The sequence below is a fragment of the Boleophthalmus pectinirostris genome, unplaced genomic scaffold, assembly GCF_026225935.1.
Source record: "Boleophthalmus pectinirostris isolate CB_2022bp ecotype Guang Dong unplaced genomic scaffold, ASM2622593v1 HiC_scaffold_5, whole genome shotgun sequence".
NCBI classification, from domain to species: domain Eukaryota; kingdom Metazoa; phylum Chordata; class Actinopteri; order Gobiiformes; family Gobiidae; genus Boleophthalmus; species Boleophthalmus pectinirostris.
This window is the reverse complement of record NW_026571404.1, coordinates 12,880,658-12,908,612: the sequence shown is the minus strand read 5'-3', so window position 1 is coordinate 12,908,612 and position 27,955 is coordinate 12,880,658. Positions and strand designations below refer to the sequence as shown.

Sequence of the window (27,955 nt, the reverse complement as noted above, 5' to 3'; positions counted from 1 at the left end):
TACCCGGAAGTACGTGCCGCTCTTGACTGCAGCCGATTCTAATGCTAATGCTAATGCTAAAACCTGCAAATTAACACAGAGTTTTTACTTTTTTAAAAGAAAATCGCGTTGTCATTTTCAGTAACTATTCGTGAACTGCTTTGTCGCTATGTTCAGTGGTCTCTTGCCGAAAGGTTTTACGGATGACGAGCTTAGTCCCGACGAAGAGGAGGATGTGGAGGAAGAAGAGAGCGAAAAGTTGAGACCCAAACAGCAAAACGCAGCACCTGCAGTGGAAGTGTTGCCAAGTGTCAGCGCATGTGATGCTAGCAGTGAAGGGCAATGCAGTCTGCCTGGTATACCTCAGGAAATGTGGCAAGTATGTGCATTATAAGAAGCATAATAATCCACAAGGTACTGCAGCTGACTCTTACTCTTATATTAAATGATTGTGCAAAAATAGGGTGACCAGATGTCCCTATTTACCCGAGACAGTCCCAGTTTGAGCCCTATGTCCTCTGTCCCAGCAGATTTATACAAAACCAGTGATTTGTCCCAGTTTTATACAAGAAACGTTCCAGGTGTCCCTATTTTTGGTGTCCCTATTTTTAACTAATTTGATATAAACCAGGACTAAACTAAGCTCTAAACCAGGACTGTATCAGGTCTAAAACAGGACTATCACAATTCTTGACTAATTTGATCCCTGCCAACAGTAAAGAGGAGCATCAGTTGTCATTTGTTTAGCCAAAATACAAAAGACTGTGACCATACAGCAAAAAGGTGCAGTGATAGCAGTCTGACAGATTATGATTGACATGAGAATGCACAATGTTACATGCTGTTTTCACAATTTTATTTATACCAAACATCCCAGTGGGTGATCACAGTTTTAAATTTTGAAAATGTGGTCACTCTTTGCAAAAATCACCACATACAATTAAAGGAGCCAAATCCATACCCAACATACTACAATGATTCTTCCACGCGATGTTTGTGACTGTCTTGCTAAGTATTTTAACTCTGCAAACACTTCTTGTTAGGCACTTCTTGCATATTGGCTTGACATGTTTAGATATATTTGATTTATCTGTATTTCATTCTATTCTGTACATATGCATATCTATATGTACATCTTGCAAATTTACTGCTTTAATTTTTCTTTTATCAAAACCACTAATTCATGATCATTGTTACTGTAATGCAATGTGTGAGCTACAGTGTCCAAGGAGGTTCAAGTTTGTATAAGAGGTCACTAACGCTGTGTATTATTTTTAAAGAAATTCAAGGATCTACAGAAGAAAAAAGAAGAAGCTAAAAAAATAGAGGTTCCCAGAAAAAGAAAAAGAAGACGGAAAAAGAAAGGTGATAAAAAGCTTCTCTATTGTTCTAGTCTTCAAACTGGTGTGCCTGCATCGTATAGTATCAAGGTTTATTTGTAGGGAAACTGTATTGATACATCCCTATCTAAGTATTTTTTTCATCTTGTTCGACAGGAACAGTGAGTAATAGTGATCCACCTGAAGACAACAGGTATTGCAAATTCATCTGTGACCTCTAGAAATAAGGATTCATGCTATCATAAACTAAAATACTATAGTGTTGATTTTGTTATCCTCTTTTATTCTCTTATAAAGTTTAGGGATTGTGAATATTTCTTGAAATACATTGTACCAGAACTAGTTACAAGGCTGTAGAAAGAAAGATGTGTTTTATTGTTGTAAAGTTTAGCATAAATATAGTAATTCCCTCTATTACAGTTTGCAAGAATTCAAGCATTTGGGAAGTTTTGAGTTGTCAGCACACCGTGGTAGAATGGGAGAAAAATACAGTTGAAGTTAGAAAGAAATAAAGGCATACAATTTATTAATAAGGCAGTGCTATTTATAAACTGTTAAATTAAAGATTTATTTTCCTTATGAGTAAATTCAAATCTAGAAAACAAAGATGAAAGCTTAAATCAGACTGGCACTAATGTCAGTGTGCTGCCAGCTGAACGTATCTCCAAGTGCCAAGATTGTACTAAAAGCCTTGTACATGCTGTGAACATTAACACACATTTCCCTTTTTCGCAGAGAGCAGGAGAAGGAGAAGCACTGGGATGAGCTTAAGCAGTATTTTGGTTCAAATGATCGTTTTCAACCCCCCTCATGCTCAAAACCCCCTCCGAAGGTAACAATGGCTGCTGTCTCCCAACTTATCTGTTCTGCTTTAATACTGTTAGTACACCTTCACATCCTTTGTGTTTCTGCTCATTGTTTCACGTGATATGCCGCTCGGATTAGAAGAATCACTATGGCAACTCGACCTGACATTGAGAAGAATATTAAGGATTATGTTCGGCTACATTTAGTGATAAGATTACACAGGATTCGTGCATGGCTGAGATTAAAATGAGATGTAGGTTTTCTCTGTAAGAATCCCAGTGAAAACCTAAATGTTGCCTGACAGAATAAGAGCGGGTTAGGATACTGTGTGTCTGCTTTAGAGCTGCAAGATTAGAAAATCATATGATATCCAAAAACCACTACATATTGCACTAACACTGATTGGAGATACTGTATTTGCAGAGACTCTTAACCAACCAGTTATATGAAGTGAAGTAGTTTGAAACCTACTAAAGGTCAGGTTGCTGTAATGATTTTCAGTATGCTGTGATTAGGTGATGAACTAAAGATTTAAATAACATGAAATATATAAATAAGCATGACAAAGTTATTTAAAATGACATTTGATGGAAAAAAAAACCCAAAAGGTATGGCTAGTGACCAAAGAACCTAAATTAGTCAAACCGCTAAATTCCATGGTTTAGACAGAAAATCACTGTTCTTCAAGGTTCACTATGATATGAATTATAATGGTATATGTTAACAAAGCTTTGTCTGAAAGCAGAAATATTCAAACTGAAATTGTTGGAAACCAGTAGGATAGTGATACGTGTCCACAGACTAATTCAAACATTTTCTTCTCTTAAGGATAATTGGGCTGTTAATGTAAAAGCATGTCAATTGCCAGTGAAGCAAAATGCCTGATGAACATTTAGCTGACCCACTGAATAGAAAGTCTTTTCATTTCAATTTGAAATCCCTTTAATGATTATTTGGGAGTATTTTGTCCTTAATTTATCTTGGAAAACCATAAAATTGAGTTTTTGCTGATTGTAGCCTGGTTTTGAATGGGCCAACTGTGAGGGGATAAAGACATGATTAACGAGCTGAAAGAGAAAGAACTTGTCATGTCGACATAATGAGGGCTGCCCCCGTTCCTCAAATGCACTTTTTTGTAATTAATATATGATTTCATTTCATACTTAGAGAGACTTGTTCGCATATGCAGGAAAGTAAAAAGCTGTCAAAGCACTGTAATGTTATTATTTCATCTGCTGACAGCGCGTATTCTCTGACCTTAAATGTATTTCTTGGCACAAAGCGTGATGATCTGTCAGTTTTGGCACAATACATGATAATTGAGACTTCAAACTAGACTCTATCGGTGTCAGCCTCAGTATACACAAGAAATAATTATGTGAAATCATATCCAGGCTGCTATATTGTTGCATATTTGGCATTTTTAAGCTTAATAGCACTGTACTTTTGCAGTGGGGTATATCTATTTAAACTGCATCTGAGCTCTCCTAATCATAGTCTCTTTCTAGTCTGTTTAGTGATGAGATGTCCCAGCTCTTCAGATTGGCGCATCACTCAAAACTGCACTGCCATCAGTATCCGGGGGCCGCTCTGCACCCCCTCTCAGTAATGGAAGTGTATAATTAAAGAAGCACATTTATGTTTGGTAATCTCCTGTAGCATTTCTAAGATTTCCCTACTAATATCCAATCAAAAAGGTTTTCATTTGTGAAGCGAAATCTACATATTTGTGGTAATGGCAATCATATTAAAAATAAGACCCTGGGGACTTGTGAAGTTACTTTGATTCTCTCTCTCTCCCTATTTAAAAAAAAAATCTAAATTTCGTCTCCGTCTTTCGCAGTCCGGCCTAGAAAAGAGCATAGAGAGGGCCATTGCTGAAGGGGACATTGCAAAAGCGGAGGAGATGAGCGACAGCCTTGCTACGAGAGAGGTACGTGATAACAGATCTCTGGGTGCTCCCGCTGTGACAAATCAGGCTAATGGATCCGTGTCCATTTCTGCTGCAAAGACATAGAGGAACAAAAACACACGCAGACTCCCACCATTCAGTCCTGCAGCCTTTTTCCATTGAGTTAATAGAAAGCCCTCCCCTTAGTTTTGAAGTACGGCGCTGTCTAAAGGACTTTTGGCTCTGCTTTTTAATGAAGGGTACATTGCTTTCAAGCCAACTGTTAAATCACTCTCCAGGTAAGAGTTTCATACCTTTGAAGTCTACATGTCCCTAAATGCAGTGCCTGAAGTTTTGTAACGAACCGTCTTGGCAGGCATCAAGGATCAAGTGGTTTGAAACTAATTTAGCATAAAATGTAGCCCACACACACATATAATTGTAGTTTAAAAGACACATGGCTCCAGCGTTACTTCTTCACTGTACTTCAACCATCAAAGTTAAACTTCTTTGTTTTATGATGGATACTGCTTTGAGGCCACATAAGCTGCTTTTATAATGACAAACATGTAGTTTACTTTCAGGCCTCCTACCAGCTCTCAGGGATCACTCACAAGCCAAAATACCCCGCTTTATAATATTTCATGTTAAACTGGCAGCAAGGTCAAAATGAGGCTTTTGCTTATAAAAACATGGAAACTGTCAAAGTTTCAGCACTCTGTGAAAGCTCAGTTTGCATTTGATAATGATCAGCTTTTTATCAGGACAGTTATTAATGCATTTCATCTACTGCCATCATCTCAAAAAACACATAATGCTTGCTAAAATCCCATATTCTCTCTTCGAATGAGATATAAATATACAAAATATTCTTTCCAGGCACAACCAATTGAACTAAACTTTTTAGAAGTCCACTGAAGGCACTACCATTATTTTAAAAGAAGATGAAACATTTGCTCGATTGTTCATAAATCTAACTGTTAAAGGTCCTTTATTATGCTAAATTAACTATTATAATGTTGTTACCTTCTCAAACACATACCTGGAGTTGTGTTTTGTCTCATTCACATGTTTGAGTAACCCTTTATTATTAGTCTATCTGCATCTCAAAAGCTTAAAATGCTCCGTTCTACGTTGTTATGCAGGGCAGGATTTGTGTGTTAAACGTGAATGAAACAAAACACAACTCCAGGTATATTTCTGATGGAGAAACAACATAACAGAAATCAGAAAATAGGGTAATATCAGCCCTTTAAGTGCAAAACATAAAAGAAGGAAAAAAAGCTACTATGTATTGTGTATTTACTTTTGAACATATTACATATTGTTTGTAAAAAATATTATATTGCCAGGCAAACATCGCCATCTTTCATTCACCAGTGTTGAATTTGTGGCCATGCTCAAAGCAATACCATTTTGCGCCAGACTCCTAAAACATCTCTCCGTATTTAAAAGTGGGGAAATCCCTTGTTATATTCATTGCAGTGGCATTACACGCTTGGCCCTGTCATCTCCTGTGTTTAATAGACATCAGCCTACAGCATCAGCACCATTTCTCATCTTACCCACGAGCGACTGGTCAAATAAAGGGGCTTAAACAGGGGCTCTTGTGAGTGGCACCTGCGTTATGCTTCAGAAAGCTTCTTACAGGGCGCTGGATTGGTTTGAGCCCCAGTCCCTAGTAGTGGGTCCCGGCTCCTGGCACCTGCAGCGCTTCCTGCCAAAACTGTGATGGGACGTGACAGCAGTCTGGCAGCCTCCAAGCCTTGTTTAGCACTGATAACTTCATTCGCACAAGAACAAGTGAATCGGCCATTTTGGAAAGTTGTGTAAAAAATAAAAACACAGAAGCATGAATGAATAGTGAGGTGAATTTGTTTAGGTAAGGTAAAGTGCTTTATTTGATATTTTACATACAGGTTGTACAACAAAATAACATAAATAAATACAAAAATGATATGTAAACAAAGAAAGAGCTTCAAAATCCATACAAAAAAGGTACTGTTTGGTCTTGGATTTGAACTCAGAACCTTCTTGCTGTAAGGTGAGAGTCCTAAACACTCAAAAATACCTTCCAAACTTGTAAGAAAACATTTGTGAGAGGGTAGTCAGGTAGATTTAAATACCTGTTTCCTCCTTTTATGGGTTGCGAATCAGGTACACCAGCTTTAATGTCTGTATTATTTATAAGTTAATAAAAACAAAACATTGTGAATTTGTTCTGGTAAAGTGCTATCTTAGACATACCCTGGCCCTCATATTATTGGACGTAGAGGAATATACAGACACAGACAAAACATGCAAAATACAGACAGAAATGCACTGAAGAATGAACAAACTAAAGCTAGAACTTTCCTTCTGTGAAATGCAAGTCTTACTGTGCCACGTCACAAAATATTTCTCTAAATATCGTGTAGTCTTGCAACATTATTTTACCGATACACAACTTTCCAGTAATGTGATTGAAACATGCCAACAATAAACCCATGTTTGGTAGCAGAAATATACAATTATGTGGTTTTAATGCTAACTATAGGCTCTGCTCTGTCTAAGGCTTTATTAGACTCTAATCTGTCTTATCTTATTTTAACACAAGCTGACCAAAAAGTACTAACTTAGCTGGAACTACAAGAAGTTAATCTCAAATAATATTAGTGCCACAAGATAGCTAGTATTAGTCAATTATTTAATCAGTTTTGTCTCTCACCTCTTTATTAAAAAACAAACAAACATAAAAAAAGCACTTAAACAGGACCATGAACGCTCGTATTGATCACAGGCTTCTGAAAATGAGTTGTTTAAATATGTTTTGTATTTTTTCTTGAGTTTTTTTTTTTCAGACCTGTCTGATCTTAAAACTTTTTTGGCAGTGTTGGCCAATGTGTGCATTGTGTCACCATGGTAACTGCTTAGAAATATATGCAGCACACCCCCAGCGTGATGACACTGCAAAGTATGAAAAGTCAACAATATTATTTTAATATAAAGGGTCTACAGCCAAAGCCAATGTCAGTAAAAGCATGTGGTTTGGAGCAGATTTCAGACTTTGGATAATAATAACTGGAATATGTTTTGAGGTAAATGGCACTAACTAAATGTCTGTCTCGACTAAATGTTTGTCTCGACTAAATGTCTGTCTTGTTTATGTTCATGAAATTAATAAAATCCATTTTAATTGAGTTTAATAATACAGAAAAATGAATCAGTATGAGAGGAAAACTGATCTTTCCAACGTTTTTACATTTATACTTGGAGTACTTTTGCTTGGAGGCTCATTGCGATTTGATCCTTGATTTGCAAATTACACTGACAAGCAAAGTGAATGTGCCTGGTCCATCAATTGTGTTGGTATATACATAGCTCTATTTAAATATGCTGATTATGTAATTATGGTATGAATTCATCCTATCAGTCATATCAGCTCCGGTACACTTCTTTGATATTAACACAATTTGAAATCACGTGCATCAGTTCAAAAGGATTATATGAGATCGGTGAAAAGCTTCCGTGTTTGTTTACTGGCCCCGCGCTCACTTTTTGACAAGGAGCCGTGTGACAAACATTTAGAGGATCGATAATCCCCGTTGTGGCCAAAATCAATTTCAAGCTTATAATTGAGTGCCTCATTTGTGGAGCGGAGTGGGGCTTAGATGTTTTAATGTGTTTACGCTCATAACATCAACACTTGACTATGGCAGCTCTTTTCCATTGAGAGAATAGGAGCAGGTTTCCAATGTAAAAATGCAAAACGTCCCGACAGCTGTGAAGAACTAAAGAGGCTGTGTGTAGCTTTAGGCATTGTTTTGTATAGAAATCTTTACTAAATGATGTGCTGCAATATTCAAGCATATACCCAACCCAATCTCAAACATGTTATCTTGACAAAGCAAAGAGGAATTTTGGGAAAACACTGAAAAAAACGCTTTTATTTTAAGACCATGTTTGTTTCAGCGTTCCGCACATCAGTTAATGATTTCCACTGCTCTACTTTTTTCTTTAAAATCAACAAACGCTAAAATAATTTGGTAAAAAAGCTGTTTTGAAGGCGTCTTTGAAAATGCCTGATAATGGCGCTTTCATCCAGCTAACTTCAAACGCACACTAAGGATACAGCAGGTTGAGTTTGTGAATGTTTTTTGAAGAGTTACTGGAAGTAAAGATAAAAGTTGTGGTTTTTAGCAAAGGAATTAAGATTATACCACAAATTACAACTTCTTTAGCACAAATTAATGCCCGCTAATACTCACTTGTCTTCTATGCCGCAATTACAGGAGTCTATTGATTATTTGGGGATGTTACTTTTCAGAGACACAAAGCAAAATGGCTCCACAGATTATAAGGTTAATGTCCTCCAATTAGCAGGACTGGGCTGCCAGACTTTGATTACCGCACATTATTTTACTTTGAACAAGTTGCACGCGGGCTAATTAAATCTGTAATTAGCATTGTGTTGAGTGAGTGACATGTACAGCTGAAACAACACAGAGCCTGTCAGTGTAAGGGTTCAGTAGCTGGTGCTTAATGATGGTAGTGTAACGTAATTATGTAAAAATATGGACTAAACTAGAGCACATTAAATTCATGTTTGTTAAAGTTTAATTTTAGAATCTTTTGGCTTATAAAATTGTTTTGACGTGTCCTTATTATACTACCACACTAAATCAGCTTTGGAGGACTTTTTTTCCATTCAAAAGATTTACAGTTTTGTTTAAATTGTTAATCGTCATGGCAACTCCTAATACATTTTCATCATTCTGAAGAAATAGCATTGCTTTGCAGACATACAGTATTTATCCAGGCTTGGAAATGGCACAATGCAGGGGGATAGCTGCTCAGTTGGTAGAGTGTAAGGGTTAGATCCCAGCCAGTACTGTTGTGGTGTCTTTGGGCAAGACACCAAGCTTGTTTATGTGTTTTGTGTATCAGTGATGACAGTCTCTAGGGATGTAACAATAACAGAAATATCGTGATATCGTATCGTCAAAAGTCTCACAATAATATCGTGGGCTGTCACAATATATCAAATTACAAGTTCCTTTGCTTAAATGCATGGTTTTATAACAGCAACAGCTTATAGACATAGGAAACTACATATCCCATGATTCATTTCAGTGCAGAAAATATTAAGAGATATGTTTTTACTTGAATTCTTGGGATTATGACGGAAATAATTCACACCAAAATCTTGTCAAGGTATTTTAAAAGTAGAAACGTGTCCTATCTACAATGATATAAGCCTCTTTAAAATATCACAATAAATATCGTACCATGAGATGCATATCGTGATAATATCGTAACAAGAGATTTGGATATCGTTAAATCCCTTGTAGTCTCTAATACTATAATAGCTTAAAGGGGCAGTCCGGAATTTTAGACATAGGACCTCATTTCCTAGTGAGCCCGAGTGTTGGAGACATGTGGAGACACTTTTTTTCCCGCTGGTGCTAGGCTAGTGCATGTCAATGGCCATAGTTAGCCTGCCACTAAAAACAGTCTTTCCTACTCCATAAAACACCCGAAGAAAATCTATTGTTACACCAGACTGTCGATGTGAATGTCTGTGTTGATAGAATAATGTTTGAAATAAAACTAACCTTGCATCGCATGAATCGTCGCATGTTGAGGGACTATTTTCTCAGCAGCAGCAGCAGCAGCAGAATTTTACTTTGCCGGTAAGATAGGTGATAGGTGATATCAGTCCGCTCCTGCCAAACTTTCTATCAGGAAGTACAACTCACTGCTGCTGCTCAGACATAAATCCTTCAAATGCAAGGTTGGTTTTACTTCTAAAATTATTCTATCAACACAGACATTCACATCGACAGTCTGGCGTAATAATAGATTTGTTTCGGGTGTTTTGTGGAGTGGGTAAGACTGTTTTTAGTGGCAGGATAACTATGGCCATTGACATGCACTAGCCTAGCACCAGTGACCTCTGCAAATAAAAGGACTGGATGGAATATTTTAAAAAGTGTCTCCACACGTCTCCAACACTCTGGCTCACTAGGAAATGAGGTCCTATATCCAAAATTCCAGACTGTCCCTTTAAAAGAAATATAACAAGGAGCATTGTGGGTTTTTTTTTTCCACCTCTGAAGCAAATACTACAAATACATGATCCATGGTATGAAGAATTGAACCGTCACATGCCTCTACTCTGCGTCTCTATTCTAGTCTTTTACACGCTGCACATTTTCCTGAAAAGCCTCAAATTATCCAAAGGTTTTAATATTTCTTTGTTTGAGCAGAAGCGCGTCTCCTCCACCTTTGTTCCAGCATTTCCAGGGTCTGTTTCAAGGACAGTGGGGCTTTCCTTTCTCTCTCTGAAATCTGAGCCGCTCAAAATGAGGCATATTATAACTCGCACATGCTCAAATGCTCCAAACACAATGAGCAGCTGCTGATAATTCACATTCACCAAGACAATGACTTGGGTTAAACGATGGGAATATGAATGGGACCAATGAACAGAGATTAGTGTCAAATGAGGCGAATGTACAGAGGGCACCTTCTGTGACCTTCCAATGTCCTGTATTTGTCAAGTTTTAAGTTTGTAGGGATTTGTTAAATTTTTGGTCGGACTTAATTGTCAAATAGTTTCAATACTAAAATTTCTAACTCGATTTTGACACTAAGGAATAGATTTGATACTCAATCCCAATTCCGACACCACAATGACAATTTAAAAAAAAATCTTTGTTTAGATAACAGAATGTGATTTTCAACATTAAGTCATTGTACTTTCATTTATATTACCATGTGGGCTTATATTTTTGTAGTCCCTCATACAGGTAGGTTCCATAGTGGTCCATGGATTTAATTTAATTTAATGTGGTTTTATATTTGTTGAGATCAATCAAGCTATTCAGGAAAGGTTAATTTTAGACATGGAAAGATATCCAAATCTCTCGGGACGATATTATCACTATATGCATCTCACGGTATGATATTTATTGAGATATTTTAGATATTTTGCTTTTAAAATACCTTGACAAGATTTTTGGTGTGAATTATTACTATCAGAATTCCAAGAATTCAAGTAAAAAACATATTTCTTCATTTTGTCTGTGCTGAAATGAATCATGGGATGCGTAGTTTATTAGCTGTTCCTACTAAAGAACAATGCATTTAAGCAAAGGAACTTGTAATTCGATATATTGTGGCAGCTCTCGATATTATTGTGAGACTTTTGACCGATATCACGACATTTCAGTTATTGTTACATCTCTAGTTCATTTCTGTCCTGTGAATGTGATTGTTTTTTAGTATCACAAATGCTTACTTAGTATTTTCAGTAGTTTCAATACAAGTTTTAATATCGATTATTATCTGAGGTTCAACACTTTTGACAACAAAGATGCACTGATATACTAGCCCTGAAATCTGGGCTGCGTTACCATCTCCATTTAATAATCATAATTGTTTACAAGATTTTGTAATTTTCAACATAAACTAATAATACTCCATAATTATACTATGCGGTTATACAACTTCAGAATAAGTTAATAGTATGATTTCAGCTGAAATGAGTGTGATTTGGTATTGATTATTACCTGAGTAGTGAATTTTTGACAACTCTGTAACTGAATATATCTTTTTCCTATATACTGTGACCATATATGTTTGGTGAGCAGTGTGCTTTGTTTATATCATGTGTATCAATGTGTTTTCATGGCTTTTAATTTCATAATAGAAGGTCTACAACTTTCAAATATAGAAAATTTGACTGACAAATCACCATTTGACAAAACTGTTGTGAAAAATGTCAACTTCTAGTTTTGGCATTAACATAACTTATTTACAAAGTTTAAACGATAATCACTGTCATTCATAAATTGACTGGGTGTCTATATTTTAAATTATGTTAGTTCAAAGCTGGTCTGTTCATTCTGCCCACTTGTCATATAGAGGTGACAGGGACCAAACTAATTTATTGTACAACACTGAGAAATAATAGGTCTGACTGGCTGCTTTTGTGTGACATTTTCCATAGTGTTTCTTCACTTTGATTTAAAATGGTCCACAGCAGAATAACTTTTCTCTTTCATGTCTGTAGTGCTGGAGGTCTGGGTGCACAGGGACCCCGTGGAGAGGCAGACGGAGCAGGTTGTGTTTTGAAGTGGTAATGCACTTTAATAGGTGTGATGAGAGCTATGGGCCCTCTGTACACACTAACACGTGTGACCGGCTTTTGTTACAAAACATAACAACCTTTTATATTATATCCATTTATATTTATTCATTAATGTTCGGTCATTATTCTACCAAAAGTTTACACATTTCTTTACATTTTCATAGCAGACACATATAAATTTATGTAACGATAGTGCTTTCGATTATCTTTTCCTTGGATAAATTGATGTGCTGAGGCTTTGTTATGCCAGATGTTCTCATAGATGGATCGTTTTTCATTGAGGAAGATTGACAAACAAGTTAAAGGTGCACTTTGTAAACTTTCTAGTGGTAAAATGTTCCACAGTTTATTGCAGATATTGCATTTATAATATTTTTTGGATTATAAAGCGCACCAGATTATAATGGCGCACCAGATTATAAAGCATAATATCAATAATCTTGAATTCTCTCGACTATTTTCATACATAAGGAGCACCAGATTATAAAGCGCATTAAGTGAAACAACGCGACGACACTTGAGACTGATTCCTTAACCCAGTCATCCACGATCCATTGGCAGATTGTGGCGTAATTCGCCTGGTGTTGCCTCCCTGTCTTGGTGAATGTGTATTATAAATGTGAATGTGGGTGGATAATTTAAATTTGTTTTTTATTTCCTACGAGGAGGACTCAAATATACATTGAGTAATAATGTGTTTAATGCAGCTTTGCACACGTTTGTTTACGTTTTACAGAAATGAAACTTAAAACTGTATGACTCATTTGCATAACCTATAAATGCTGAAAAGAACAGCTCTTTCCTTGTGCGTTGAGGCAATCAGCTTCTGTTGGACTAAAGGACTGTTCTGTGCTTCTATCATGTTGGAAATGGTTCATGTGAAACTTTTCAGAGATTATAAGTCTGCAGGTCATATGCATAGACTGTATAATGGTGCGGCTTTGCTTACCAAAGTCGTACTAAAACATTTTTCACAGATATTTGAGCACCGTGTACCACATAAAATCGGTTTGAGATCAGTAAGCACAATCAGAATTAATACATAGGATGTACCAGATTATAAGGCGCACTGTCAATTGTTGAGAAAATTAAAGGATTTTAAGTGCGCCTTATAGTTAAAAAAATACGGTAACTTTTCTGTCTACATAGAAAAGCAGGCAATCAAGCCAAGTCACAAGCCAGAGGTGACAGCTCACAATAAGAATGGATTTTTTCAGTGAGTTTTTGGAAAAAAAAAATAAAAAATTAAAGTAAAATTCAAGTCAAAGCAATCACAGCTCAATGGAGACAAGCATGTCACAGATTCCCAACCAGAAAATTTACTCTGTGCACCTTTAATCAACCAATCCTCTGACCCATTTGAACTGGTTTTGTCCATTGTTATCCTAATGTCCCAGTAGAGCTCCCATAGTTTAAGTCTCCTCTTCTTTGCTGAAACTCGTGTTTAGTATAAAGAAATTACCGCAGTTATTTTAAGGAAAGAGTTTTTATCAGATTTGGACTTGCCCCGCCTCATATTTTAGACCCCCCCCTCCCTTTCCCGTCTTACCCCCGGGGTCCTTCATTCTGCACTTTAACAAAACTCCTGTCTTTGTTCCTTCCTCCTTCTTCATTTTTCAGCAATTTATCACCCAATGAACTTTTATTGTATCTCGCATGACTCACATTAAATTTTCGCCCATTAATTTTTGAAATGGATTTTGGAATAGGCTTTTATCAAATGCCTGGGAATCTCATTTGGATTATTGTATTCCATTAATTACTTGATAGACAAAGCATACTTTTCAATGTAGATTTGTGTGCTGTTTAATTAATTAGCATGTTTTCTCTTTTAATTAAAGCCATTTTTTTTCACGTCGAAGCCCACAGCAAAACACATATATAATTTGTTTGTAATTAGTCCTTAATTGGTGGTAGTGAAAGCTTAGCACCCTTGGTTTCCTTTTTCATGATTGCCATTTTATGCCACTCACTCATTAATTAAACAGTTATTTTCTAATTAGCTTATAAAACTGTTGATGGCATATTATTGTAAGTTCAAAGCTCGCTAATAAGCTTCTCACAAGAGCCCTGATAATGGAGACTTCAACAAAGCAGAAGAACTTTGGAGATTTTTTTGGTCTTCTCCCCAAAGATGACATGTCCCGTATCTCGCATCAGATTAAAATGGCAGCTCTGCTTTATGCTCATGTGTGATAGTGTTTGTCAGAGTCGGGGCAGATTACAGGGGGCTATTGTGACGCTGCCCCCTGGAGGACTGATAAGGTGATTATTGATGACTGCACGTATGACAGGTTGACAGGTCAGAGATGTACTTTACTGTATACTTGGTTTTATATTAGCACGATACAAAGGTAATAGAATAACTAGACTGTGCTGTGTTTGGTGTCGTTCCTCAGGGTTTGCCAATCAGGGGTACAGCGACCCCACGTCCGAACAGTCCCCACAGTGGAGTGTTTTAAGTCTCATCTTAAAACCCACTTTTCTTCTCTGGGTTTTAACACCGCGTGAGTTGTGTGGTCCTCTGTGTCTTTTATTTATTTTATTTATTTACTGCTATTTTTTTTTAGATTTTTATGGTTTTTGCTTGTATTTTGATGTTACTTGTTTTATTGTTTTAGGACTGGTATGACCAATTTTAGCAATTTACCCTTTTGTGGTCTTCATTTTACAATCTCTGTGCAGCACTTTGGAAACTGCTTTGTTTGTAAAATGTGCTGTAGAAATAAAGTGGATTTGGATTTGAGTTTAGACCTGGGAGTACATAAGCACTGACCATCAGGTACTTGGACAGATTTCAGATTAAAAACTGGCTGTTGTGAGTTCTAAACCATGTTATAATGCAGTTTCTTTCTCAAAAATATACTTCTAGTTGTGCTTTTTTTTCATTCATGCTCTGCTCCACCTTGTGATGTCAGGTAACGGCTCCTTTTACCTTTTGTCCAATAGGGATTGTCCCTAAAATTGGCTCCTGTATTACCACTTGATGACATCACAAGGTGTAAAGAAGGACCTAGTAGGGTCTAAACATAGTGAGGTTGAATAAGTCATGTGGAGACTAGAGATGTAACAATATCCAAATCTCACAGTACGATATTACCTCAAAATTCATTTCATGGTACGATATTTATTGCAATATTTTGGAGTGGTTAATGTACATAATATACATACTGCATAATAATTGTAGACAGGATACTTTTTGCATTTAAAATACCTTGACAAGACTTAGCTGCAAATCATTACCGTCATAATCCCAAGAATGAAAGTAAAAAAACATATTTCTTCATATTGTCTACACTGAAATGAATCATGGGATATGTAGTTCCCTGTGTTTATAAGCTGTTGCTACTATAAAACCATGCATTTAAGCAAAGGAACTTGTAATTCGATATATTGTGACAGCTCTCGATATTATTGTGAGAGTTTTGACGATACGATATTGCAAAATTTTGGTTATTGTTACATCCCTAGTGGAGACCATTTTATTTTATGTTTTGAAAGTGTACAATGACATTACACTTCCTAAGGTGGGTCTGTCATGCAGAATTGTTAATAATGGTGTGTATACATGTACTTTATGTCTAGTTTTATTTGAAGGACATAACAATTAGGGCTGGGTATCATTCAGAAGTTGCCGATACGATACATACCTCGATACAGTGAGCTTATGATTCGATACGATTCAGTACGATAGATTTCAAATTGATTCGATACTGTTACAATAAAATATAAAGGCTAAATCATGGCTGAGATACTAAAAGTCTTTGTTAAACCACTTCTTGTGCATTATCATTCAGTCATCATTTCATCAAAACTGTGAAAATGTCAAATTGTTGCATAAACGAGTTTCCTTCCTCTGAACAAGCAACAAAACTGTAGTGCTGTAACAAAATAATTTCATAAAATATACCAAAAAAATACTCTTGGCGATATATCAATACAGCAGCCCACGATATCGATACTGTACATCACATTAAATGATACGATATATCGATATTTCAATATTTTTGCATACCCCTAACAACAATATAAAATCTAAAGAGTTCAGAAATAGCGCAAGAGCTTGTAGTTTTGTTTTTGTTTAGTTTTTTCATGTTTTTTTTTAATTTATTTTTTTTATCCTGGATTAATACAATTACCTCAGTCCTTCATGCTCTTGCTGTCATCGGTTGGTGCTTCCAAACTTTGAAGGTGGTCCCTAACCCACTCTTTACTTTGTGGTGTCTTTGTTGTTTCACTAAGTTTGCTAATAAGTTATGAACACACAACACGACACAATTCAGCCTTAGATGCACAAAGACATGTGTTGTTGTTTCACTATCACTTCTATTATCTGCGAAAGACATTTAAATTCTCCTTTGCTTTGTCTCGAGGCTATTACCCCCATTAAGAAGTAGCTTAAAAACTTCCCTGCTGTCCATCTCTTTTGAGCGCATCATGGGTGGTATTCACATGACCTTTGCCCTTTGACCTTCTTGTTGTAAAGACCTGGACCTGAACTATCCAAAGTTTTTTTTTCCTCTTGTCCTCTAGTCTTCAGAAATGTGCTGAAAAACCATTTGAGCTGGCTAATCTGATATTCATTCCTTTTTATAGGGCCCTGCTTCCCAGAGTTGACTAAGGGCACATTATTTAGGCATTAAGGTCCTGTGATAAGGGAATTAGACCCCTCATTAATCGTTTACACGTTGAAGGCAGTGGAGCAGCTCGGGGAGGTGATTTAGCGAGCCAAAGCCATATAGCCCCAGCTAATCCACCTCTCACACGTTTTAATTGGAAGAGGCGTCCTGGATAGGGATTTCATGAATGGCTTTAAGACCATTTCTTCCTTAAAGCCATCATTTATTTCATATTGTTAATAGGAGCTTTAACACTTTATCCACACAGACAAGTCATTTCCTGCTCATTTAGTCCACCATTGTTCTGATGCACCTGCTGTTTAATTGCCACTGTGGTTTTAAGGTTAGACACTACAGTACAGGTGCAGTGCTATGGTTAACTCAGTATTTTTGCTGCAATTACACAGGCATTGAGATGTGGGAAGCATTTCTATGTCATTAACGAAAACACAAATTCCCACAGCAAAAGTATTATTAATTATTTATTTATTTACTTATTCTAATTGTTAATTGTATTGAATATGACTACACATGCTATTGTTATTCTGTATATCTCTATATTACGGATGTAACAATAACCAAAATATCGTGGTATCGTATCGTCAATAGTCTCACAATAATATCGTGGGCTGTCATTGAATTACACGTTCCTTTGCTTAAATGCATGGTTTTATAGAAGCAACAGCTTATAAACATGTCGAACTACATATCCCATGATTCATTTCAGTGCAGACAACATGAAGAAATATGTTTTTTACTTGAATTCTTAGGATTATGATGGAAATAATTCACACCAAAATCTTGTCAAGGTATTTTAAAAGCAAAAAAGTGTCCCATCTACAATTATATAAACCTCTCCAAAGTATTGCAATAAATATCGTACCGTGAGATTTGGATATCATTTCATCCTTACTCTTACACTATATTTTTATAATTATTCCATTTCCCAGGAAAGTAAGAAATTCAAGATTATGTGACTAATGCGCTCTTGTCGCAATATCTTTTAGTTAAATGTAGACTGTACAACTTTTCTAGTTAAGGGTACTAGGGATGTAACAATATCCAAATTTCGGGATATCATATCATCAGAAGTCTCATAAAAATATCGTCACAATATCCAAAATCTTTTTAGTCACAATATATCAAATTACAAGTTCCTTTGCTTAAATGCATGGTTTTATAGTAGCAACAGCTTATAAACATTGGGAACTACATATCCCATGATTCATTTTAGTGCAAACAACATGAAGAAATATGTTTTTTACTTGAATTCTTGGGATTATGATAGAAATAATTCACACCAAAATCTTGTCATTGGTATTTTAAAAGCAAGGAAGTGTCCCATCTACAATTATATTAGCCTCTTTAAAATATTACAATAGATATGGTACTGTGAGCTGCATATTGTGATAATATCGTACTGTGAGATTTGGATAACTGTTACATCTCTACTCTATATATGTCTTATTCTTTTCTGTTGGAGTTTCCACGTAACAAATTAAAAGCATAATTCATTCATATGCGTCAAAACATATTACATGGCTGAAATTATTGGGGTATTTTGGTATTTTATATCCAAAAGTTTATTCCAGTTCCCAGGAAAGTAGGAAATTCAAGATTGTGTGACTAATGCACTCTTGTCACAATATATTTTAGTTAAATGTGCACTGCAAACTTTTCTAGTTAAGGATACGCTGCCTGCTTGTCTCTGATATTTCTGCTTTTCCTTGAATATTCCACAGTATGGCATTAAACTTGAGTAGATGATGATTTTTTGTGCAATATAGACACCAAAACATTTAAAAAGGTCAAATTTTTATGCCATAATTCAGAATATTCCAGGCAAAGCATCAACATCTCCACAAAGGCAAGCAAATGGCAGTTCTCAAAAAGAAATGTTGCACAGTAGTCCTTTAAAAAAAGATTCCGTAGTGAACTTTAATGTCTTTTGTTACTGAAGTGTGTTTTTGATCACTACCACCTAACTATGCCCAAAATCCACTGTGCTAATCTGATCAGCTGGGTGCCTGATTTAATTTTCATAGCCTCGTGTTTTTGGGGGGTGTGTGAGTCTCCAGGACGACCCAGACCTGAATGCAGAGACGCCGGTGTTGACTTAACCTTCGCCTCGTCCCTCTCTCCTCCTCCTCCTCCTCTCTTCCTCCTCGTTTTCCTCCTCTTCCTCCCCCTCTTCTCCTCTCTCCTTTGTGCCCGTGAATATTTCAGATCTTCCAAAGGTCAGAGCATTAATCCAGTGAATAAACCGTGTGTTAACTGCACCGTCTTTGGGCCACACAGAGCCACAGGGATGGAGACTGAGCTAATTTTTGCGTTAATATGAACCGCAAGATATCCACTATAACTTAAGATGCAATGGGATTTACATTATATTGCATTTGGTTTGATTTGAGTTTTCTATGCTAAGTTTTAAAGTTATAAGATTAGTCACAAATAAAGCTGCAATTATTTAGTTATTTTATTAGTTAATATATTCTCTTCAAAAAATACACTGATCTGATATCCAATTTGGACACATAAATTGATGAAATATGACTATTTAGTGGTTGTAATTGACCCAGAAAGTCTCATTATGTTTGAGCTTTTATTTATAGAAAGCTGTTCTGTAGTTACTTGAGGGATAAATAACAGCTACATAACACATCTGGATCAGTTTTGTCTTTTTTATTTATTCATTTTTTGTCGAAAGGAAATAAATGCTGTTATTAGTCTCTGCACTGGTATTGGGTATTGTATTCTTAAAGCGAAAGTATTGGAACTGAAAAAGCTGGATCAGTAGCCAGGCTGGCACCACCTAGTGCCTCCGCTCAATTTCATTTCTCTCCAGCGACTAGGTCAGGAATCGGAATACACTAGATGGTTCGCAAAAACCCCGGAAGTGTGAGTCCCGGCACCAGACAATCAGCGAAGAGCCATACATTCTGTGTTGGCAACGATTCACGAGATCGAGGATTTAAAGCCGGAACAAAGAGAATGTTTGGTGAATTTTATCAAGGGGAAAGATGTTATTGCCCTTCTTCCTACGGGATTTTGGAAAAAGCTTAATATACCAGTTCATCACAACCAAATAGCAGCGATTGGTTAAATGAAAAAATAGCACCTGCCTACCGTTGAGCGAACAAATTCTAATGCTGTGAGGTGAGACGGTTTCTACGAAGTGAAACCGGCTGGTGAATCAGGCTACTGGATCAGTGCCTCACTACTAAAAAGCACAGGATATTTTTTTTTTATTAACTTAGGTGTTAATAGTTCAGTCAAGTTTTTATTCAGAACATTTTCACATTTACCGTGAAATTAATCTTGATTTGAACATAAATGTTATCGCAAAATTGGTTAGACTTTCTAAAATTGTTCAGTCTTATGAATGGTTATGTTACAAAGAACCTCTATTTTGAAGTAATGGCAAAATGTTAATCATCAATCGGCAACTGACAAGCTATAATATGTGTAATGTTAGTGCCTCGCCTATAAAGCAAAGCAGGAAAACCTATAGGATTTTGTCAGTATATTTCAACTGATTTCAGTGTAAGATATTGAATAAGTTGAAGTGATATTGCCTTGACTCTCACAGTTATACAGTGAACATTGTGAACACTGTTGGCATGATTGTGTCAGTGTTGAGGCTTTGTTTTTCAATTAGACTAAGTCATTGTAAATAGTTTTGTATTTCCTAATGTAATGAGGACCAAGTATTCACATTTCTTCAAAGTATTGGTGGCCTCTGGTAAGTGTACATTAATATTAGCTGCTAAGTGTAGACCCCATAAACAAAGGACTAGAGGTCTGGTTGTCTTCTGCATTTACTCCGGCTTCCTTTATTCCACCGTTTATTCCCATTTTCCGCAGTCTGTGATGTGAAAGGATTTGGCACGCACGGGGAGGGGTGCGAAAAATCCTGAAAAGTGGATCAAAAAAAGTAAATGAAAAATAATGTCATATTACTGAAAATATGAGAGGCTAATTTGTGGCGAGTTTTTGCTAATTTGGTTGTCGGCGCAGAGAGAGGAGCGTCACCTGCTTGGAGCCGCAGAGCCCACGGTGCCAGTGATCCATGAAATAAGCTGCCGCTGGCTTTGTTCAGATAAGAATGAACAAATCTGCACAATGTACTGCTGCCCCAATCTCATTTTCATACTTGCATGCAGCTAAAGGAAATAAGCTGTTTGCAAGGCTCGATTAATCAGACTTTGGAGGGGCGTTTTGTCTTTTCGATCTGCTCGGTCTCCTAGGTAACGCCTGACATTAAAGTTTAGGCCCTGCTAAAACAAATGGAGGAATGCAAGGACAAAACTGGTGTTAAAAATGTTAAATAAAATAAATTTAATTGAGACTAAAGTAGGGGTGGGGCATTATGACAGAAATCATACATATTTTTTCCCCTTCATATACATTAATTGAATTGTTTTTTCTTCAAAATTAAAACTGGCTTTCCATATTATTTCTGGATTACAATTGCATAGCCCTACAAAGCATCACTGAAGCGAATTTATTTTTTTATAGGGTCCACAAGCAAGTATGCTCACTGTTTAGTTGTACTGTAGGGATGCCAAATGTTGTCTAAACTAATGAGACTTATTGGCCAATCAGACAGTCTTCCAATCTTAATTTCTTAAACATATACAAGAAAGACTTTGTTTACTGCCCTTTGATACAGTTAATAGTGTGAACGCTCTTAGCTGAGGTCTGACTGCAAAGATCTTGATTAAAAAAAAAAACTTCTGAAGCTGAATAATATGTTTAATATTATCTAGTAATGTAATCTTGATTTGATTAATATTTAAGTAATTGTACAGTCCTATTGTGACTTTACACGGTCAGGTCAAGCAGTTGTATTAGTAGTAGTAGTAGTATGCAAAGTAATTAATAGTAGTAGTAGTATGCAAAGTATTTGTAGTAGTAGTATTCGTAGTAGTAGTAGTATGCAAAGTAATTGTAGTAGTAGTAGTAGTAGTATGCAAAGAAATTGTAGTAGTAGTAGTAGTAGTATGCAAAGTAATTGTAGTAGTAGTAGTAGTAGTATGCAAAGTATTAGGGTTACAGTTAGTATTTGAAGTAGTCATAGTAGGAGCAATGTTATTTGTAGTAGTAGTAGTAGTAGTAGTAGGACCAATATTATTCGAAGTAGTAGTAGTAGGAGCAATAGTATTCAAAGTAGTAGTAGTAGGAGCAATAGTATTCAAAGTAGTAGTAGGAGCAATAGTATTCAAAGTAGTAGTAGGAGCAATAGTATTCAAAGTAGTAGTAGCAGTAGGAGCAATAGTATTAGTAGCAGTAGTAGCAGTAGTAGCAGTAGTATTCAAAGTAATTGTAGTAGTAGTAGCAATAGTATTCAAAGTAATTGTAGCAGTAGTAGCAACAGTATTCGAAGCAACTGTAGTGGTAGTAGCAATAGTAGAAGTAGTTATAGTAGGAGTAGCAGTACTAGTGGTACTAACAGTAACAGCAGTATTAGCAGCATGTCATTGTTAAACTGAACATGAAACTTTGAAGAATTACCAGACTGATTTGTTGGAAAAGCTGAGGCTAAATAGGTTCATTTGTGGTTAAGTGAGTTGGGTAGAACGGGGTCCAAGTGAAGAGGGTGGACTTGGACTTGGCCATGACTAAACCAGGCCTGAACCATCTCTAATCCCCATCTCTTTGTCCCTCGGAGCTTGTCAGAACCACCCAGTTTAAAGTGAAGAACTAAACCCCCTTTTTCATCTTTTCCATTCATCGCTCCATAAATCTGCCACTAATGTTAGACCAATCAGGCGTCCAAGTCTTTAGCCGTACAAAACACGATATAAAAGCCGTTAAACGCACAAGTAGGAGAAGAGGAGAGAGAAAGAGGAGAGAAAAAGGAGAGAAAGAGGAGTGGAGGGCTGTGACAGTATGTTCGCTCTAGGCTTTACAAATCTGCAGTGACTGTATAGATGAATGCCTGAGGGCCTGAGAGCAGCAGCACCAGCAGCAGCCAGCCGCGGCCCTTATCTTAAATCCAAGCAAAGTACCATTAATCTTTTTCAAAGACCTTTATAGCTTTTAATGTATCCCAAATTAGAACATTTTACACCCTTGGTTCCTGAAATATGGTGATAAAAAGCCTTTAGAGTTTAATTTTTCCTGCCTGCTCGCTCTGACCTGCTTAATCCCGGCATGCATTAGGAGATATTTTAGTTTCAGCCTTTCTAATAAAGTTTATCCCACTTAATTATAATTGAAACATTTTTTTTTTCAAGCAGGTCTTTTTTTTTTCTTTCCGAGTGGCACCGTGGTGGTACATTTCTTCATTACCTTAAGACTCCCCTCGCCTCCCCCTCCCTCTCTCCTGATTGTGTTATTTGAATATTACACAGAATTACCCAATGGTTTGCTGAATTTGAACCATTCATCTACACATGCAGGTTTTGTGGCCCATTCGAGACCCAAAGTGGCCCTAACAAGCTCCTTTAGCTGCAACTGAAAGGAGTCTCGGCAAAGATTTAAATTAGATTAATATTCATTCCTTCATGATTTTGGCGCTTGGTGAATAAATGGGAGAGTGAATGGTTAATGTCTGTGTTAGTGCTGTGTTTGTTGAACTAGTGGTTGGACGTACCCCGCCCAAAGCCCACAGTTACCAGTGTAGCAACTTCAATGCCAAGCTGTAATTTATGACAGAATTACCTTTACTCCAATATAATTCCTCTACATTTTTTTCCTGATGCAGTTATAAAGCACTCATGACTCCATCTAGTGGATGTAAGGCAGAATAACTTTTGCGAACTGTTCATTGTTGCGCAAAAAGGATTGACGTTAAATGCGATGATGTTAGGTCCAATTACTGCTAACAATTTGTGTGTATTTTACTAGACAAATTCATAAAAGATGATTACAAAATGTGTGAAAATGGGCTATTGGTTTTGTTATGTTTATTTGACTGTTTAAAATAGCAATATTGTATTATATCTCAGTATTAAGTGTCTTTTAAAGCATATTGACAAACTTGAGTTGCTCATTACACCATCTAGTGGATATAAGGCAGAATAACTTTTGCAAATTGTTCATTGTTGCGCAAAGAGTATTGACAATAAATGTGATGATGTTCAGCCTAATTAAAGCAGCACAGTGTAACATTCTGTACGTATTTTATTCCCAAATTCATAAAAGATGATAACAAAATGTGTGAAAATGGGCTATTGGTTTTGTTATGTTTATTTGATTGTTTAAAATTGCAAAAAAAAAAAAAGTGTATTATATCTCCTTTTTATTAAGTGCCTTTTTAAGCAAATTGACAAACTTGAGTTGCTCGTGACTCCATCTAGTGGATGAAGCCTAGAATTACGTTTGCCTATTATGTATAGTTGCACAATTTATTATTTTTTTTCATTGGGTCATTTTGCTAAACTGACCAGATTTACTTCATAGAAACCATCTGACCTCGCAGCATTGGCGGGTAATTGACATATGCAATGTGCCGCTAACAGGACTAACTGGTATATTAAGCTTTTCCCAAATCCTGTAGGAAGAAGGGCAATAACGTCTTTCCCCTTGATGAAATTCACCAAACATTCTCTTTGTTCCAGCTTTAAATCCTTGATCTCGAGAATCGTTGCCAACACAGAATGTATGGCTCTTCACTGATTGGCTGGTACCCAAACTCACACTTCTGGGGTTCTTGCAAACCGTCTAGTGTATTCCGATTCCTGACCTTGTCACTGGAGAGAAATGAAATTAAGCAGAGGCACTAGATGGCACCAGCCTGGCTGTCATTTTGCAGCACTACAAAACAAAAACAAAACAGACCACAACTACATGGATCATGACAGAAAAGGTCCAAGCTGAAGCAAAAGTACCAAACCCTATTAAACAATAACAGAATTCCAAGAAGGAAAAGACAGCAGCACATGAACAACAAGTTTGCATTTACAACTGTACATATAAGAGAAAAAATACGAATTAAAACAAAAAAAATTAATGCATAATTTATTCATTCCAGAGCTTTATAACTTTCAAAACATAAAGCTTTATACTCATCTCTTAGGTTGTTCCATAAACTAACCCCTTGAACAGAAATGCAGTCACTTTTTTTCTTAGGTCTAATGATGCCAGCTTTGATTTGTTTTTTGTTTTTCGGTTATGGTCGTACAAACTAATAATAATGTTAACAAAGGCACAAAAGTTTATCATTTATTATCATAGAAAATAAACCGTAATGAGAATTTAAAAACTTAAGGATTTAAGGAAGTTATGTTTATACATATTTTGTTGTTTTGCTTGCTCCTACCAGCAATTAATTTAGTTGAAACTTGTTGAAAGATTGTTATTTTTCTGTACTAAAGCAGACTTATGTAGCTCATGACTTCATCTAGTGGTGGCAGAGTGATATAACATGTAGTATACGATGTGTTTTATTGTGTATACTGTGTGTATATTGTTATATTGTTGATGCTGAATTGTTCTTGTGTTGTTGCTGCTGTTGGTACATTCCTCCATCGCTTTAACTCCTCCCCCTCCCCCTCAGGTCTGCACCATGTCAATATTACACAGAATTACCCGAATGGTTGGCTGAAATAGTTCCAAGTTGTTTATGGAAGTTGTTTATTGCCTCAGTAGTAAACCTCATCTGGAGAGTGGAGCGGGGGAGCAGGATTTTCCCTTTGTTTCCTGTGCGTTGATGTGATGTGGGTTATTGGGATTATTCTGCCTCACAATGTGCACATGTCGGCGGAGGGATTTCGCTGTTTGCTCCTTGCTGTCACGGTCATTCAGTTCACTTTTGATTCGAGGGACTGCCTGGAGTACTGCGCTAACAGGGGTGGAGCGGTATCCCCCGGAGACCAAAGAAACATGTAGAAAATGCAGCTATGGCATAAATGCAGACTATTGTTTATCATACTTATTTCATTTGCACTTTAAACAAGGGGGAATAGAGGTAATGACAAAGAAAAACAATGTGAGGTGACGCTAAAAGGCAGTGTACAAAAGACTTCAAACCAAAGAGAAATAGGTCATTTTAATAAAACAATGTTACAGTAAATTATAGACCTCTGAGCCAAACATACACAGTTTTTAAAAAGCTGTAATGTGCTTCTTTTAATATAAACCAACTTAATTATAAATAGAGCCATAACCTTCCTTGCACATAAGGTCTAACTATTGCTGCACATTATTTTAATGAACTGAATTGTGTGCATAGGAAAAATTGTTACTTATAAATTAGTCTGGCCAGCTTAGACAATATGGTTTTATCGTTCAAAAGAGTGCAGATTGGAGTGATTGACAGGTGGGTTAACCAATCACAGGAGCTCATAGTCCAACACGGTATCTTACGAGGAAAAATTAAATAAGTAAATAAAAAAAGATAATAACAGAGAGGATCAATGTGCAATGGTGGCTGTGTTTACATCCAAACAAAAATCAGATTACTGTCAGATTTCTAGAGTTGTCTGATTATTAAAGTGACATGCAAACTGCAAAATCTGATGTAGGTAAAGAGAATATCAGAATGAAATCTGATTACTCATCAAATTTTGCTGTTTACATGTGATTTTAATAATCTGACAACTCCAGAAATCAGATTTTGAGAAAAGAGAAGTTTGATTTTGATCTAAACAATGTCCTATCAGCTCATCTTTTTTCTATATGCGTCAGAAAAATTATATGTTTGCTCTTCTTATTATTATATTTATTGTGACGTGTGAGCTGCTGTGTCCAAATAATTTCCATTGTGGTATCAATAATGCTCGTCTAAGTCTAAATCTAAAATAAAACCTGATAGAAGCTCTGCCTGTCTGAGTTTGGCCTATCCAGGGAGGGGAGGAGTGACTGAGAGATCCAGGTCTAAAATAGGACTAACCCATGACTGTAGTTCTGATTGTGGACCAACTCAAAGGGTGACAAATAAGTGAATGAAATGTATTCTGAACTCAAGAGGAACCAAACCAACTCAAAACAACTGCTTCATAAAAGGTCCACTTTTAATATTCTTACAAATCAGGAAGCCTTTTATCGTCATACCACTTATGTTTATCATTGCTTTGAATAAAATTTCTTCAGACGTCGTAAAATTTGAAGTCTGATTTTCATAAAGCTTTTACAGAGGTTGTCTTGTGGTCTTCAGTGTATTTGAGTGCATCGCTTAAATCCTGGAAAGTTGTCAAAAATGGTCAAATCCAAGCAAAGAAAATTACACTGTCCAAAATGATGAAACCGAACGAAGATATCTGACATGCGTTAATACCACAATTATAATTAATGTTGGCTATTTCTGTCTGTTTTGATCAAATGTCCCGTAATATGTGTAAAAGCTTAATAAAATAGACTGTGGATTGACATGAAGTAGTCCTGACAGGTCCGTAGCGTGGCTGTCCTCGCTGACGGTCTCCTTTTTATGTGTTTACAGCTGGCTGTGAAAATCGCAGAAGCCGCTGGTTGCCGTGACTACGCCAAACGCAAACAGGAAGAGGAAGCTTTGAAGGCCGCACAGAAGAGGAAGAAGGAGATCGCCTGGGGGTATGCCATTTCTCTACAAAACACGATAAAGCAGATGACACAACATTCGATAATCTTATTTAAATGTTTGATTGAGATGGGGTCAGTGAAATGTTGGTAGGGCTTTTGGATCATTCTTAGTAAACAAATTGATCTTAATGAGTTAGTAGTTATTATAAAGTGTTACCAAAATGAATATTGTTAAAAAAAGTTTGTGGTGGGGATGGATAAATAAAGCGAAAATGCAAAATACATACTGGTAAGTAATCATCATCTGAAAGAGGAACATCAAAAATAATCAATCAAAACATTTCCATACATTTCTTAATTGTTTTTTAAATTTTTACACTTTTTTGCAGATTTGAGGCCAAGAAAAGATGGGAAACCAAGAGCAATATGGGATTCATGTGAAGCCTCAAAGACTTTACACACTTTTGTAGAAGAAGGACTACAAGAATCGTACAGACATGTTTTTGATCGTCTGTCTTCAAGATGAAAGGATTGTTTATTTTTATTTATTTATATTCTGTGGAAATGTCAAGTTAATGAAGAAATATTGGTGCAAACTAACAAGTTGTCAGCTATACGTCAATAATATTTTGACATTTTACTAAGCAATTCTGTATCTTTGTGATCATTTCAACAAAGATTCTACTTACAGCCAGATCGGGTAAGTGAAGGAAACTGTGTATTTTTAGTATATACTGCGATC

The 27,955-nt window shown here is 36.4% G+C and overlaps 1 protein-coding gene across 1 annotated transcript; it reads left to right on the top strand.

Annotated features, from left to right (window-relative positions):
- On the top strand, positions 1–27,857 carry fam204a (family with sequence similarity 204 member A). Its single transcript, XM_020927350.2, has 7 exons — positions 1–358; positions 1,260–1,344; positions 1,476–1,512; positions 2,055–2,151; positions 3,970–4,059; positions 27,155–27,264; positions 27,603–27,857. The coding sequence occupies exons 1-7, from the start codon at positions 149–151 to the stop codon at positions 27,652–27,654; spliced, it is 681 nt and encodes a 226-aa protein (XP_020783009.1). The 5' UTR covers positions 1–148; the 3' UTR covers positions 27,655–27,857.
- The last annotated feature ends 98 nt before the right edge of the window (positions 27,858–27,955 follow it).